The sequence below is a fragment of the Sorex araneus genome, chromosome 4 (assembly GCF_027595985.1).
Source record: "Sorex araneus isolate mSorAra2 chromosome 4, mSorAra2.pri, whole genome shotgun sequence".
Classification (NCBI taxonomy): Eukaryota; Metazoa; Chordata; class Mammalia; order Eulipotyphla; family Soricidae; genus Sorex; species Sorex araneus.
This window is the reverse complement of record NC_073305.1, coordinates 186484410-186499213: the sequence shown is the minus strand read 5'-3', so window position 1 is coordinate 186499213 and position 14804 is coordinate 186484410. Positions and strand designations below refer to the sequence as shown.

Here is a 14804-nt window from a genome sequence, read left to right as displayed (position 1 = left end):
CCTGCCTGATGAGTCATGTGGTGCGAGGGGGCGGGGCGCCCGCCCTTCTGTATGTCCTAGGAGTCCTATGTCATCATTCCACCCTGCTTTCTCCTCCCCTCTCTCGTCAGAGACCACCAAAAGGTCACCCACCCTGCAGCCACCCAGAACAGACCCATGCAGACCACGGCCCCAGCCCCACCAACAAACCCATCCAGACAAGACCCTCCACCCTGCAGTTTTCAGGGCGATTCCTCCTGACTATTTTCTGTTCTTCGGGAACTCCTAATTGAGTCTTGTTGTTGTTGTTGGTTTGCTTTTGGGTCACACCCACGGATGCTCAGGGGTTACTCCTGGCTGTGCTCGGGGATCACTCCTGGTGAGCTCAGGGGACCGTGTGGGATGCTAGAGACAGAAGCCCGGTCAGCTGAGTACAAGGTACACGCCTCCCCGCTGTGCTATCCCTCAGGCTCCCTCTGATAAGTTGTCAGCTTGTTCTAGACATTTGCGAACTTTTCCCTTTTCCTGGCTGGAGTGGGGGCGCACTGGGGAAACGCTGATACCGGCTCTAGAGGGATCCTTTGATTTTTCTTTTGTTGCCAAAGTTTCTTTTGGCGATCGAGGGGCTCAGGAACTCATATGCGGTGCCGGGGGATCAAACCTGGGTCGGTTGAGTGCAAGGCTGCCTGCGCCCTACCCGCTGCACCATTTGTTGTTGTTTGGGGGCCACACCCGGCGGTGCTCAGGGGTTACTCCTGGCTATGGGCTCAAAAATTACTCCTGGCGCTGCCCCGTCGGTCACCCGGGTCGCTGGCCCTCGGCTGTCGGGCGTCCCCAGCATGGTCCTCATGGAAGCGTCCCACCGTGTCCCAGCAGGGCGTGCGCGCGGCGGTGCTGCGGGGCGCGGGGCGCGACAGGGCTGCGGGAGCGGGGGCGCAAACTCGGAGCTTTGAAAGGAAGTGACATGGGGTGGGGAGAGACGTCAGCTGAGGACCACTTTTTTTTTTCCCCCACAGGGTCCACCCCATGGGTGGAGCCTGCAGTTTCCTGGCCCCGTTGGCTGCCCAGCCGGCGCCTATAAACTCGTGGCGCCCAGCGCCCGCGCTGCCCGGCCCGGAGCGTGCGGCCCCAGCGCAGGTGAGAGCGGGCTCGGCCGCGTGTCCCCGGGCCGCGTGGGCCCGGGGCGGGGGGCGCGGGCAGCCGTGGGCCGGGGTGGGCCGGGCAGGGGGCGCGGGCAGCCCCGGTCCGGGTGGGCTGGGCTGGGCGCCCGGGCGTGGCGGCCGCTCTGCCCCGCAGCCCGGGGCCGGGGTGGGCTGGGGTGGGGGGCGCGGGCGTGGCGGCCGCTCTGCGCCCCGGAGCCCTGGGCGGCCCCGTGGGTTGGGGGCGCGGACAGCCCTGAGCCCCGTGGGCTGGGGTGGGGGGCGCGGGCAGCCCCAGGTCGGGGGGCGCCCCGCCTTCCCGCCCGCGCCCGCCCCGCGCGCGCACACGCGCCTTTGTGTCCCGGGTGGGCTTCCCGGGCCGGGCGGTGCCCGCGAGCCCCGCGCCCCCCTTCCCGCCGGGCGTGTTCCGCGCGGTCGCTGCGGCGGGTGGAGGCTGCGGGCCCCGCCGCCGTCTTTTGTGTCCGGCCTCGGGTCCTTCCGTCTCGCGTTTCTGTGGCAACCGCCGTGGACGCCCCCTCCGCGGCCCCCCGGCGCCGCCCGCGTGTCCCGGGGTGTGGGTGCTCCGGGCGCCGCCGCCCGAGGCTCCCCCTCCTCGCGGGCGTTTTGGTTTTTCCCTCTAGCCGGAGGGCTGGGGGAGGGGAGTTGTCAAGGCAACCGGCGGGTCCTCACCCCTGGATTTACCGCCCGCCCCTGCCCCCGCGCCCCTCCCCCAGCCCGGCCCGCCCTGCCTGGGAGCCTCGTGGTGGGGCCAGGCGGTGAGGACCCCTCGGCCGACCTCCCACATCACCGGCTGCTCGCGGGGATGCAGCGGGGGTGGGGGGGAGGGGGCCGAGGACCCCCGGGCCAAGTCGGGCGGGGGTGTGGGAGCGTGCACCCAGGTCAGGGTGTGTCTGGGTGCTGAAGGTGGGGCGTCCTGGGAGCTGGAAACCGCCTTCAACAAGTAGCAGAGAGGAGGGGCTGGTCTCGCGCTCACCCAGCCCCCCACGGCCGGCTGCTCACTTTCCAGAACCTTCCAGAGCACTTCTCCTGCCTCGGGAGCCTGGGCAGCCTGGGGGAAGGGCCGGGGCCCGCAGGGGGGATGCTGTGCAGGGGCAGGGTGTGGGTGTGCGTGGGAGGGCTGGGTGGCCGCGTGGGGGCTGTGACCCGTGCTTGGAGCGTGGAGATGTGCGTGTCTGCCTGTGGGTGTGGCCGCGAGGGTGGGGGAGGCCGTGTGTGCGTGTGACCGTGGATGCGCGGCTGGAAGGGTGTGTGTGTGTGTGAGTGTGTGAGTGCAGGTGTGTGCGAGTGCGTGTCTGAGTGTGGGGGCGCGGGTACTTGTTGGGGTGCTGTGATCCAGCGCGTCAGGAGCTCTGTTGCAGCCACTGAAGACGGAAGCATGCTGCCGGAGGTCGGCCTGGGTTTGGGGGAGGGGTGTCCAAGCCAGCGTGGGGCTCAGGCAGCCGCCCTCCCCCCCAGGGCCCAGCTCTGCTCTCCCCTGGGAATGAGACTCAGCGCCCCTCCCTCTTTGGGATGCTGAGGTGACTCCTACTGCAGCCTGGGGCATCTGACCCTCACAGCCCCGTGTGTTCCCTGGATCTTCTAGAAGGAGCTGCAGAGACTTGGGGAGGTGGGGAGCACGGTGGAAAGGAGGGATGTTGGGGAAGGGCAAAGGTTCAGAGGCCTTCTTGCATTTGGGGGGTCGGGCATCCTGGTGTTGCTGGAACCTGGGGCTCCAGCCCTCGGTGCCCTCTCGGGGCAGAATGTAGCTTGTTGGGAACCACACAATGGTGCGCACATACGTGTTGGATTTTAGTTTGGGGGGGCTGGACCATCCCTGGTGGTGTTCAGGGATCGTTTCTGGCAGTCTCGGAAGATCGACCACTTGTGGTGCTGGGATCAAACTCGATTGCCTGCCTTGCCTCTAGCTGACCCAGGGTCCATCCTGCTACCACATACGGTCCCCCAGCCCCACCGGGAGTGATCCTGAGTGCAGGGCCATAAGCTCAGAGCACTGGGTGTGGCCCCAAAACAAACAGGCGAACAAAGCGAAGCAGTCAGCTCCTTACCTTACCTGCTGGGACTCTGCCCGGGGCCTGGATTCGGGGCCCTGGACGCGCACACAGAAGGCACTCTGGTTACTCACTGCTCAGCGACTCTTGCCAACCTGCAAGTGACCGCATGAGTCTGCCGAGCACATGGACAGTGTAAGCCCGAGCCTGTGACATGGGCACGGACGGGCTCAAGGGTTGGACCCGTAGCAAAATCCTTTGTAATGACAGGCCCCTCGGCCCCCACGCACGCGGCCTTACCTACATTCAGACCCTGAGCGGAGATTCAGAGTGTCATTAGCCCCTTCCCGGGGAGGGCTGAGCCGATGGGGTCAGCCAGCGGGAAGTGACTCTCGCGTGTCCAGAGTGATTTCACTCTGACTGGGCGCGGTGGGGTGTGTGGAGAAAGGAGAAGTGGCAGGGGGCACCGTCAGGTCCGGGGCCCACAGGTGGGGTGTGGCGGCAGCCTCTGGAGAGGGGGTTTCCCCAGCAGCGAGGTCGGGGGTGGGGACGCTGCCCAGCCTGGAGCTGCGGGAAGTTTGGGGGGAGGGGGGCAGGGACAGGACATGGTGGCGCCTGGCCGCTGTCCGGGCTGGCAGCATGATGCCTGCGGCAGGCAGGCCTCACCTGGCCACACCTCGAATGGTGCTTGAGTCCATGGGAGAGGGGCGCACAGGCCCTTCGGTCCCCTCTGTGACCTTCCAGTTGCAGCTCAAGAAGGCAAGTCAGTGCTCTGATGTCCCGGGCTGAGCTTCCGGCGTGGACCTGGGGTCCTGGGGCTCCAGAGTGCCGTTCCCGTGGAACCCGCCACTGCCCAGGCGTAAGGTGTGGGCTGCCCACGGCGGCGTCTGGCTCTTCACTCTGCTGCCATCCGCTCGTCTCTGTCACGGAGTTTGTTTTTGTGTTTTTTTTTTGTTTTTTTTTTTTGCTTTTTGAGTCATACCTGGCGATGCACAGCAGTTACTCCTGGCTCTGCACTCAGGAATTACTCCTGGTGGTGCTTGGGGGACCATATGGGATGCTGGGAATCGAACCCGGGTCAGCCGCGTGCAAGGCAGACGCCCTACCTGCTGTGCTATCACTCCAGCCCCACTGGCAGGGAGTTTGGACGCCCTCAGTGATCATAGCTGAGTAGTTCCTGAAGCCTCAAGACTCAGAGAAACCAGGGCCGGAATGATAGTGCAGCAGAGAGGGCGTTTGCCTCATGCACGGCCCTCCCAGGTTCAGTCCCCAGCACCCCGAGGGTCCCCCGAGCCCACCAGGAGTGATCCCTGGGTGCAGAGGCAGGAGCAAATCAAGATTCAGGGAAGCCGGGAACCCCAGGGGCTGGACCCTGCTTAGCTTTAACCCCAGAGCCGGGCATCTCGGGTTGAGCTGCCTTTTTGCAGCCCAGAATCCTTTTGGGAAGCAAGTGTGGGTTTTCCGTTCAGATTTACAAGGTTCTCTGCCATGCCTGTGGAGCAGAGTGTTTTTATCCTGAATTCCTGTTTGGCCACCGCTGGCAGTGCTCAGGGCTTACTCCTAGATCTGTGCTCAGGGGTCCCTCCTGGTGATCTTTGGGGGAACTACATGGGGTGCCAGAGATGGAACTGGGGTGGCTGCCTACAAGGCGATTGCTCTCATCCCTCGGGCCCACTGCCCCCTTCCTTTGGCCGGGTTCATTGTATCTCTCCGTGGCTCCTGGGAACTGTGCCTGATACAGTGTAAACAGTTTTCAAATATTCCACCGGGCTGCGAAGCGCTAATGACTGCAGGGCAGGAACTGGCTTTATTGTTCCTGGAAGTTTAAGCTACAGGGTCAGGGAACTGGTTTTTCCATCCGTGCGTGTGGGGTGCACAGTGACGGCCCTCTGGGCTCTCCCCAGAGTGCCCCAGTGTCAGTGTCCTGGCGTCATTTCCGAGCAGGAGGAAATGTCGTAAAGGAAGGGCTCGCACGGGCTCTGGCGCTGGCCTTGCAGGAGGATGACCCAGGTTTGATCCTCAGCACTGCCTGGAGTGACCCCTGAGCAGAGACCCAGGTGTGTTCCCAAAACAGAATCACTTGTTCTGGGTTTCAGGGCTGCGCCAGGAGTGCCCAGGAGCTGCTCTGTGCCCTGTGCTCCAGTGCTCACCCCCACAGTGTTCGGCGGTATCCACAGTGCTGGGTCTCAAGCCCAGTTCGCAGGCAAGGCCTGTGCCCAGCCCCTGAGCCCTCCTGACACTCCTCCGCCTGCCTGCGTTTCTCCCAACACAGCGGGTCTCCCTCCTGGGGCGCCAGAGTTCAGACCCGAGCCCCCAGGCTGTGGAACCCCCACAGCGCTGTTTGTGTCTCTGCGGCTTGAGTGCTTTGCTTCACCTCACCCCTCCCCTTGGCTGGGATCTAAGTCACAGGGGCTGCGTTCCCGTGCCCGTCTGCCCTCCCGGGCACCCCTCCTGGCCCGTCCTCCCTCCCTGTCCCTCCCATCTCTAGCACCTGCCCTCCTGGCCCTCTCACGTCCAGAGCAGAGGTCAGCAGGCCTTCTGTCCCTCCCGGCTCGCCATGACACCAGCTGCTCCTTCCACACGAGCAGGTTTCCAGGTGGCCCTGGCCGCTGGGTTGCCTGGGGTCTGGGCTGGTTCTTTCTGCTCACGCCCTCGGCCTGGGGCTGTGTGGGACCCCCGAGGGAAGAGGCAGTTCTGGGGCTTAATGTTGGCTGCAGCTGGGGCCCGAGGGGATAGCACAGTGGGGAGGGCGTTTGCCTTGCATGCGGCCGGCCCAGGTTCGATTCCCAGCATCCCGTATGGTCTCCTGAGCACTACCAGAAGTAATTCCTGAGTGCAGAGCCAGGAGAAACCCCTGTGCATCGCTGGGTGTGACCCAAAAAGCAAAAAAAAAAAAAAAAAAAAAATGCTGCCGGTCATTCCTCCCGGTGACAGGGCCCTGGGAGGCCAGTGGGGCCAGCCTAAGGTATTGAGGACTCTGGCAGCCCACCTTCCTCCCCAGAGGTGCTGAGGGGAGCTGAGCGCCCACCCTGCCCTGGAGTTTCCAGGCTGCACCAGCGGAGTTGGGGTGATCCTCGGGGTCGGCAATGCAGGACAGATGCCTTAGTCCCAGTACCTAGCCTCGCCTGCCCTGGCATACAGCATGCATCCTCCATGCCCGCCTGGTTCAAGGCCATCCCCCAGCAGTGCTCAGGACCTCTATCCCCGGCTCTGTGCTGAGTGATCACTCCTGGCTCTGTGGGGTGCCCGGGATCGGACCTGGGCCTGCCGTGTGCAAGGCAAGGGCCTTAACCCCTGTGCTGTTGCTTTGCCTTAGCCCTGTCCTGTCTTTCGCAGACTTTCTTCTTGCCTGTTTGACTTTGTCTTCGTAGCAGGCAGGTGGAATCTGTGGGCACTTCCCGTCTTACTGAGAGGGTAAAGGCTGGGGGCATTTCGCTCCCTTGGGACCGAGCCATGGTGCCCACTGCCCTCCAGGCCCGGCCTGAAGCCCTCATCCTCCCGGTGCCCCTAGCCCACGATGCCCAGGGACAGGCCGGGGCAATGAGTCAGCCTGTGAGTCAGTGTCTCTACCCCCAGCTTCCTGCCGGGCCCTGGGGAAGCAGCCGGGGTTGTGGGGTTACCCGGGATTAGGACGCCCATCACATCTGGGCAGCGGGCAGCCCAGCTCGTGCCAGCCAGCTCTCGGGCACCCTGTGCGGGCCCTGGGGCGACACAGGCACTTCTGCGAGCAAACGTCTGGCCGGGAAGGGGCCCTAAGTTCAGAGTGGGCGTGCCCCCTGAGGTGGTAGGTGCCCAGTAGGGGCCCAGACAGACGGCAGGAGGCGCTTCTGCCACACCTCTGCTGGCTCGGGGGTGGGGTCTGCTGGGCTGCCCCCAAACTCCACAGACCCCGCCCTTCTTCCTGAGGCACCCCTGGCCAGGCGCCCGCACCACAGGCTCACACGGTGCTGCCGCTCCTGCGGGTCCTGTCCCCTTTCCTGCCGCCCTCCCGAACCCCTGCCTGCAGCAGGTCCACCAACATCTGCACGTGCCCTGCTCCTGTCCTCTCTGTCTCCAGGATGTCAGAGAGGCCCCAGGTATGTAGTCACCCTCTGTTCCTTCTGCCCTGTCCCTCCTTCCAGCCAGGACCTGAGAGATCAGGCCAGTCTGTCATTCCAGCTTCCCTCAAAATTCTAGACTCCAGGGGCCGGAGAGGTGGTACAGTGGGCAGTGCACTGAGCTTGCAGGCGGCTCACCCGGGTTTGATCCCTGCACCCCATGGGGTCCCTTGAGCCCTGCCAGGAGTGATCCCTGAGTGCAGAGCCCAGAGTAAGCCCTGAGCACTGCTGGGTGTGGCTGAAAAGCAAAGTCTAGAATTCTCTGTGGCATCACTTTCAAGTCTTACTCCAGCTTTCCTGCCAGCCAGCAGCACGTGTGGGGGAGGGCAGAGGTGAGCCTGAGAGAAGAACCCTTGTTCCATCACAGGATGGAGGTCCCCACACTCGCCCTGGGTCTTCCTTTGGGGTGAAAGGACTTGACTAGGGACCAGAGAACAGGATTTAGGGCAAAAAAGCAAAGGCAGGATGAGGAGTGGTGACAGTGATATGGAGAGGAGAGTGGGGAGGCCGGGAGGGGCCGATGTGCAAGGCTGAAGTGGCCTCATTAAGAGCTGTGGCTGTGATACTGTTGCTCTCCTGGGGAGTACATGCATGTCTGTGTGTGCATGTGTCTATGTCTGCATGCATATGTGCATGCATGCACATGTGCATGTATGTGTGCATGTATGGATCTGTGCTTGCATTGTGTGCATGCACATATATGTCTGCATGCATGTATGTGCATGCATGGGTCTGCTTGCATGTGTGTCTGCATGTGTGTCTGCATGAATGTGTGTATCTGCATGCATGTGTGTGCATGGGTATCTGCATGTGTCTATGTGCACTTGTGTGCCTGTGTGCTCGTGCGTCCGCATGTCTGTGTGCATGTGTGCACACATCTGCGTGCATATGTCTGGGTGTAGTGTGTCTATATGCACATGCATGTCTACATGTGTGTGTGCTTGTACACAGGTATGTCATCACACTTTGATTACTTTTCTGATTCAGGATATGAAGAAAAATATATTTTGTTTTCCTTCAAGGAAATACAAATTGTTTTTTCATCAATTTATACTTTTGTAACTTTAGGCCACCCCCAGCAGCACTCAGGGGTTACCGCTGGTGTGGTCAGGGCCATCTGTGGTGCGGGGATTGAACACGGGTCAGCTTCGTGCAGGCAAGTGCCCCACCTCCCGGTCCGCTGTCTGACACTGTATTTAGAAAGTAGAACTTTCTTGTTTGCTTGCTTGCGGCCACACCCCTGGCAGTGCTCAGAGGTCACTCCTGGGGGAGCCAGATGTGGTTCCGGGAATTGCCTGGGGTTAGTGTGAGCGAGCAGGTGCCTTAACACCTGTACTATCTTTTAGGCCCCCAAATATAACTTTAAAAAAATCCCCCAAATTCTAAACATTTGAATTAGACCATTCGGATAAGTGACCAGCCTGGTTTGCGGGAAGTTTGTTTTCAAGTAGGGAAGGGTTGAAGGCTGGAAGGCTGGAATTCCTGCCATTTGGAATCTTTTCCAGTTATGCCAGCAAGAGATTTCACCCTTGAAGGAGTGGAATGAGCTTAAAGTTTTCATCTGGGAGTTATTCTCAGCCTTTGCCGTCTCACGAGAGGAATCCGGAAAGTGTCAGACTGGTAACAAGCAAGAATCCCTGTAGCTGAGAGGTCGTGCGGGAGGTAAGGAACTTGCCTTGCCTGTGATTACAGTGGCCCGACGCCGGGTCAACCCCACCCCAGGTCCCTGAGCACTGCCAGGGCATCCTTGGGCATGTAGCAGTGCCGGCTGCGAGCCCAGGGCACGCCAAACGGGCTTGCTTTCACTCCCGGGAGTCGGGCGCCCCTTTCCTGCCTCCGACCCTTGCCTCTTTCCTATTCTTTTTATTGGGGTGCGGGAGGTTCATATCTACGAGGCTCCCGGCTTACTCCTGCCTCCACTCTCAGTGCTCAGAGGACCATATGGCATCCGCATGCACGGCCAGCGCCCACCCGCTGTACCAGTGCTCCGGCCCCAATTTCCCAGACTTTTCTGTCCGCCTGCCTATGACATGAAGAACTTTGATTTGACTCCTAGCACTCAGAGATTGAATTGCTCCTATTTTTGTAAAATCACCTTTTTCCATGTTCACCTAATTTCTGAACAGTTGCTCTTGTCTCCCCCATCATCTAGTGTAGAATTTTTCTCTGAGTTTTAACCCATATAGCTGAGCCAAGATGGCTCAAACCTGCTCTCAGACTTTCTTTTAATTTTTTTTATTTTTTAATTTTTTTTGCCTTTTGGGTCACACCCAGAGATGCACAGGGGTTACTCCTGGCTCTGCACTCAGGAATTACTCCTGGCGGTGCTTGGGGGACCATATGGGATGCTGGGAATCGAACCCAGGTTGGCCGAGTGCAAGGCAAATATACTACCCGCTGTGCTATCGCTCCAGCCCCAGTACTCTTAGACTTTCTGTGGCCTTAAGTCACACAGGCTTTCTCTCGGTCCATCCTTCATGCTCCACTCGTTTTCACATCTCCAGAGTTTTTCCTTTCCTGGGAATTCTACCAGTGAAATAGCTCAGTATGCGATCAGTGAAATAATCCGTATGGAGCGTTGGTGTGTGGCTTTGTCATTGCTCCAGGTTTTCCTCCGTTGCTCCACTTCCTGAGGGCTGCACGTGCAAGAGCTGCTTCAACAGGCTCCTTTTAAGTTGAGTTTAAGTTCCGCTGAGCTGGGGACTGGCTGGACCCCGTTTGTGGTGATTCATCTGACGGATGGCTTTGGGGGTGCTTTTCCGTCTTCACCTGCTTGTGCACAGACGGCTTTTATGCCAGGTCTAGAGACAACTAGAAATAAGCCCCGTCTTTCTTGCTCCTCCATCCCTATTTGCAGGATGTCATTTGGGGTGCAGGAGGAGCTGGGGTAGCGCCCCACCTTTCTCGGGCCAGAAGGCTTCATGAGAAAAGCGAACCCTGCTTTTGAGTTCAGTGGCACCTGTTCCTCTAAGAGGCACACGCGGCAGTGCTCCAGGCTTGCTCCTGGCTCTGCTCGGGGCTCATTCCTGGAGATGTGCAGGGGCCCATGAATGTGGTGCTACTGGGCCGTCTGCACAGGGCTTAAGCGCAGCCCTTGGTTCTTGTCTCCTGGGCTGGCTCCGCTCCTTGTTTTCCGGTTCCTGACTGTTGTAGCTCGTCAGTGCTTTCTGCAGGGCCTTACTCTCAGGCCCGAGTGCTCCCGCTGGGGGCCCGGGGCCCTGACTCCAGTTCCCCACTGCTCTCTTCCTGGCCCTTCTGACCTCTTCTCCTTCCTCTGGATTATTTACTCAGAACAAGGTTTAGCAATGTTGCTGGGCCGTCCTTGGAATATTTTGGGGTGATTTTCTGTCTGCTTACTTGGAATTACTCATCACTGCTCCTGATTCATCTTCAGTCTGTCTGGTCTCTCGCTGCGGAGAGCTGTCTCCTTCCTCAGGCAAAGGGAAGCTCAGGTTTCCACTGAATTCTGCAAGGTTTGTGATTCACCTCGTGGACCTTTGATTTACTGATTTACTAGCAGTGTTAAATCATGTTGACAGTCAGAGTATTAGTAATAGCTCAGAACAGCGACTCGGTCTTTGTTGGAAGGAGGGTTCTCCACCTGCTAGGCCAGAACTTGGCTCCTGGCTACTCATGGGTCATTTCTATATCCTCCGGGTCCTGACTCCCTTACATGACCCAGGGCCCTTCACGGCCCCCAATCCAGTCCCCCCTGTGTTCCTGCTTTCATTTGGGTGCCCTCTAACCCCTTGGGTGCAGCCCCTCTGGGCTCTTTGCCTCTGTCCTGCTTCTCGGCCAGACCGTTGGAGACCCCAGGACCCGTGCTGGGCGCTACACTCCTTTTGAGTCCTCTTGTGCCTCTGGGCATCGGGAGTTGTTGCCTCAGGCCTTTTCTCTGCGTCCCCTGCACGGGGCCCACAGGCTGCCCCTTGCCACTCGGGCAGAGATGGGAGGGGCAGGGCAGACCCACCCCGGGCACCACTTAGTTAGCCCAGAGCACTCTCCGGTGTGGCCCCAAATAAAAAATCTGCACCCGATGAAGAACAGAAACACAGTTGGGATGAATTATCCCCGGGGTTGGAAATGTCCAGGAATGCCCGAAGGACTCAGGCAGGTCGATATGCAGAAATCAGCGAGTGATGATCAGGCGGGAAAGTGGCGAAGGAAAGGCAGTTGGAGGAGGGTTACGACACGCCTCGCTTCCCCCTCACTGCAGACTCAGATGCCGAGAGGCAGTTGTCCCTCCGAGGCCAGTGGGGTTTTGTTCTAAAATGAGAACTGGGCTGTTGAGAGACACTGGCTCAGGGGGACTTGTTTTATTATTGACAAGAACAGAAGCAGCCACAAACCCTCCGGGAAATGATTCTGTAGGATTCACCAGGTTTCTTAGAATGTTTATTCCTTGAACTCAAACAGCTTATCTCTCAGTTTACTCTATAGAAGTAACCCAGAATTCAAGGAGGAAATAGCCTTTTGCCCTCACTTGTTAATTATTGCACTCTTTAAAAAAAAATTTCTTTTTAACTGAATCACATTGAGATACACAGTTACAAAGTTTCAGTCACATAATGTTCCAACACCCACCCCTTCACCAGTGTACATTTCCCACTGGGGACGGTTGGTGGTAGGACATTATTGTACTCTTTACTATTGAAAAAAAGAATCCACAAATCAACGAGGCAGTGAGAGGTGTTAGGTACAGCTGCTGGGCTGTCTCACTGTGACGACAGTTCAAAAGGTCTCACTAAAAGTTAAGGAAAGAAGGGCTGGAGCGATAGCACAGCGGGGAGGGCGTTTGCCTTGCACGCGGCCGACCCGGGTTCGATTCCCAGCACCCCATATGGTCCCCCGAGCACCGCCAGGAGTAATTCCTGATTCCAGAGCCAGGAGTAACCCCTGTGCATCGCTGGGTATGACCCAAAAAGCAAAAAAAAAAAAAAAAAAAAGTTAAGAAAAGGGCACGCAGAATTGATTTTCTGCAAATCTCAACTGTTTACAACAAAAATGCCCTTTCTCCTGGCCTCATTTTGCAAAGGCAAAGGGGAAAGAGGCCTGCATACTTACGAAGACAGAAGGAAGTGACGTGTCAGCAGCTATTGTAGGTGTGAACGTTTCTACAGAATTTCACAGCATTTTTATAACAACTGGGTATTACTGTGAAAGTGGAGGAAATTGCCATTAAACAGAACCCAGGAAGGGCACTTAGCCGGTGAGGATTGTTGGGGTGAGGATTGTTGGGGCTCAGCTCGGCACTCTGGTCCTCAGTCCCCCGAGCCCCTCCCCAGATCACACCTGAGCCGGCTGGGTTGGCGCCTTCCTCTCCTGTTCGCTGGCCTGTGGCCTCCTGCATTCTCTGGCTTGGTAGGGGCGGGAGGGACCTGCCTCAGGGCTGCTGCAAGGGAACAGATTGTAGGGGCCCCCAGCCCTGCGCTTACGGGGAAGGGGAGAAGCAGGGCTGTCTCAGCGCCTGTGATCATGCCTGTATCTTGTTTTTGACATGTTAGAGTGAACAGAGATTCTCTTCCGCATCTCGAGATTGCGTTTGGACCAGGGCTTCTCGAGAATCTCTAGGAAGGGGCGGAGGGCATAATTTCCTGGAAATACTGCTGTGGTTGTTGGGAGCTTGGGAGGGGTCTGACACACACCCTCTTTCTTTCCAGAGTCTAAGGCGTCGGTAGCAGGCCGCGGGGAGAGTGCAGGGGGTTGGCCAGTTGCCCAGTATGTGGCCGTTTTGGCTGACACCAGTTAGATCCCCGGTGTCACCTATGGTCCCCTGAGCACTGCCAGGGTTCACTCCTGAGCACAGAGCCAGGAGTGGCCCCCAGACACCTCCAGATGCGACCCCGACTCCCCCCACCCCGGGAAATAAAGCGATCGCTACATACAGCCCAGTGAATTTTGAGCGTAGTGGACGAGACCCCATTGAGGACAGGATGCGAATGAATGGGCAACGGAGCCAAGGCTTAGCAGGGGCGGGCACGGGCCTGGCCCCCCACCGTGGGAGAGCGCACCCCCAGGCCCCGCTTTCCGCCAGCAGCCTCTGTTCCCCTGGGCCCCGCTGTGTTTCTCTGCTGCTGTTTTTAGGGAAGCGTTTCTAGGAACTGCCGGAGCACTCTGCCGCCGTTCAGACCCATTTGGAAGCAGGCCCTGCTGGGGCCGCCCTCAGGCCTCCATCAATGATTCATGCCCCAGAGCCCCTGGGGGCCGGGTTCTCTGCCCCCGCCCTCTTCCCGGCCATTATCGACACCAGCTCGGGAAATGGGCCGCGCTCGGGCGCTCTATGAAAATCCAAGAAATGCAAGATTTTAAATGGAGCCGTATTGATCTCTTGGCAGAGAGCAGGATTGCCGGGGCCCCGGGCAGTCAAGGGCAGGGGCCCCGCGGGGGCAGAGGGACAGGGCCGGTAGCCGGCCTGTGTCCGCCCATGCTGCATGCGAGGTCCCGGCCGCCGCCTGCTCGCCGGATGCCCTCAGGGAGGGCAGAGCACTTGGGGCTGAGTGGAGGAGACTTGGTTCCCTCCCCTTCCTCTCACCGTGGAACTGGCGTTTGGGTGTTTGGTCTGGGGGTCACTCCTGCTCGGCCCCAGGGTCGCTCTGATGTCGGTGGGCCCCACAGGTGACTTCCGTGAAGCAGGGAGGAGAAAGATGTCACTTTTTCCCCAGCTGCCTGTACCACCCGGGACCCAGAGTTACTGGGTTCTTGTCTTTGCTCGAGGAAAAGAATTTCAGGAGTAGACAAGCAGTGAAGTAACAGATTTTATTTAGAGGCTTCTGAGGGAAGGAAGAAGGGATAAGTGGAAAAGAAAAAACAGTAGGAGTAACGCGCTCAAGAGAGAACGTGGGCTTCTCCAAGGGTGGAGGAAGCTCTACATGCATCCTAGCACTGGACACGAAAGCATGAAAGTACACATCTCAAGGGGGGAGATGCAGGCGACACATGTGCTTGGGCACCACATGTGCTCGGCCACGTGGGCACAAGCAGCACATGGGCTCAGGCAGCATATGCGCGCCCTTCCTTTGTTCAAGGTGTCTTTTATAGGGTCTCTTTAACCTACCCCACATGGGGCTTCTTTCCAGGTAAAAGTCTGTTGCTAAGGAGGTTACCAGGGAGGCTGGGTCTTCTTTAGGCTGGATCACATTTTAATCAGATTAAGGGAGAGGTTGACAGAATTGAGGAACTTCATGGGGAGGGGTCCAACCTCCTCAGGGTCTGCTGAAGGTCTTATCAGGTCTATTTTCTGTATCCACAAGGTGGGTCAGTCTCAGGATTCTTCTTCCCAGAGACATTGTTAATCTGTTTCATTGCCAAGGGCCTTTCTCTATCTACCTGCCTACATCAGCTCCTGCCAGGATCCACCCCTGTGCGCCGTCCTGGCTCCCAGCCCTGCTCCTGGTGGGGTGCCAGTGACCCCGGTGCTCCCGACACCCCCCTGCTCCAGCAGGCCCAGAGCTGGGCTCTCCACACCCCTGCAGCTCAGCGGTTCTCAGCCCCGAGAGGTCTCCAGGCCTGTAACTGCACGTGGCAGCAAGGCCCCAGGACACAGTAGCTTGCTCTCGAGCGTGCGTAGCCACCCTCTCCGC

At 59.0% G+C, this 14804-nt stretch overlaps 1 protein-coding gene across 2 annotated transcripts in view; it reads left to right on the top strand.

Moving 5' to 3' along the window:
* Positions 1-957: 957 nt before the first annotated feature.
* AGPAT4 (1-acylglycerol-3-phosphate O-acyltransferase 4) overlaps positions 958-14804 on the top strand; it is a 34835-nt gene continuing 20988 nt past the window's right edge. Inside the window, exon 1 of one of the 2 annotated variants that reach the window (XM_055134358.1) lies at positions 958-1116. In XM_055134358.1, the coding sequence (XP_054990333.1) occupies positions 1006-1116 (111 nt within the window). In that variant the 5' untranslated portion in view covers positions 958-1005. Of the gene's footprint in view, positions 1117-8737; positions 8887-14804 lie in introns of those variants that run through there. The other variant, XM_055134359.1, reaches the window with a different exon arrangement.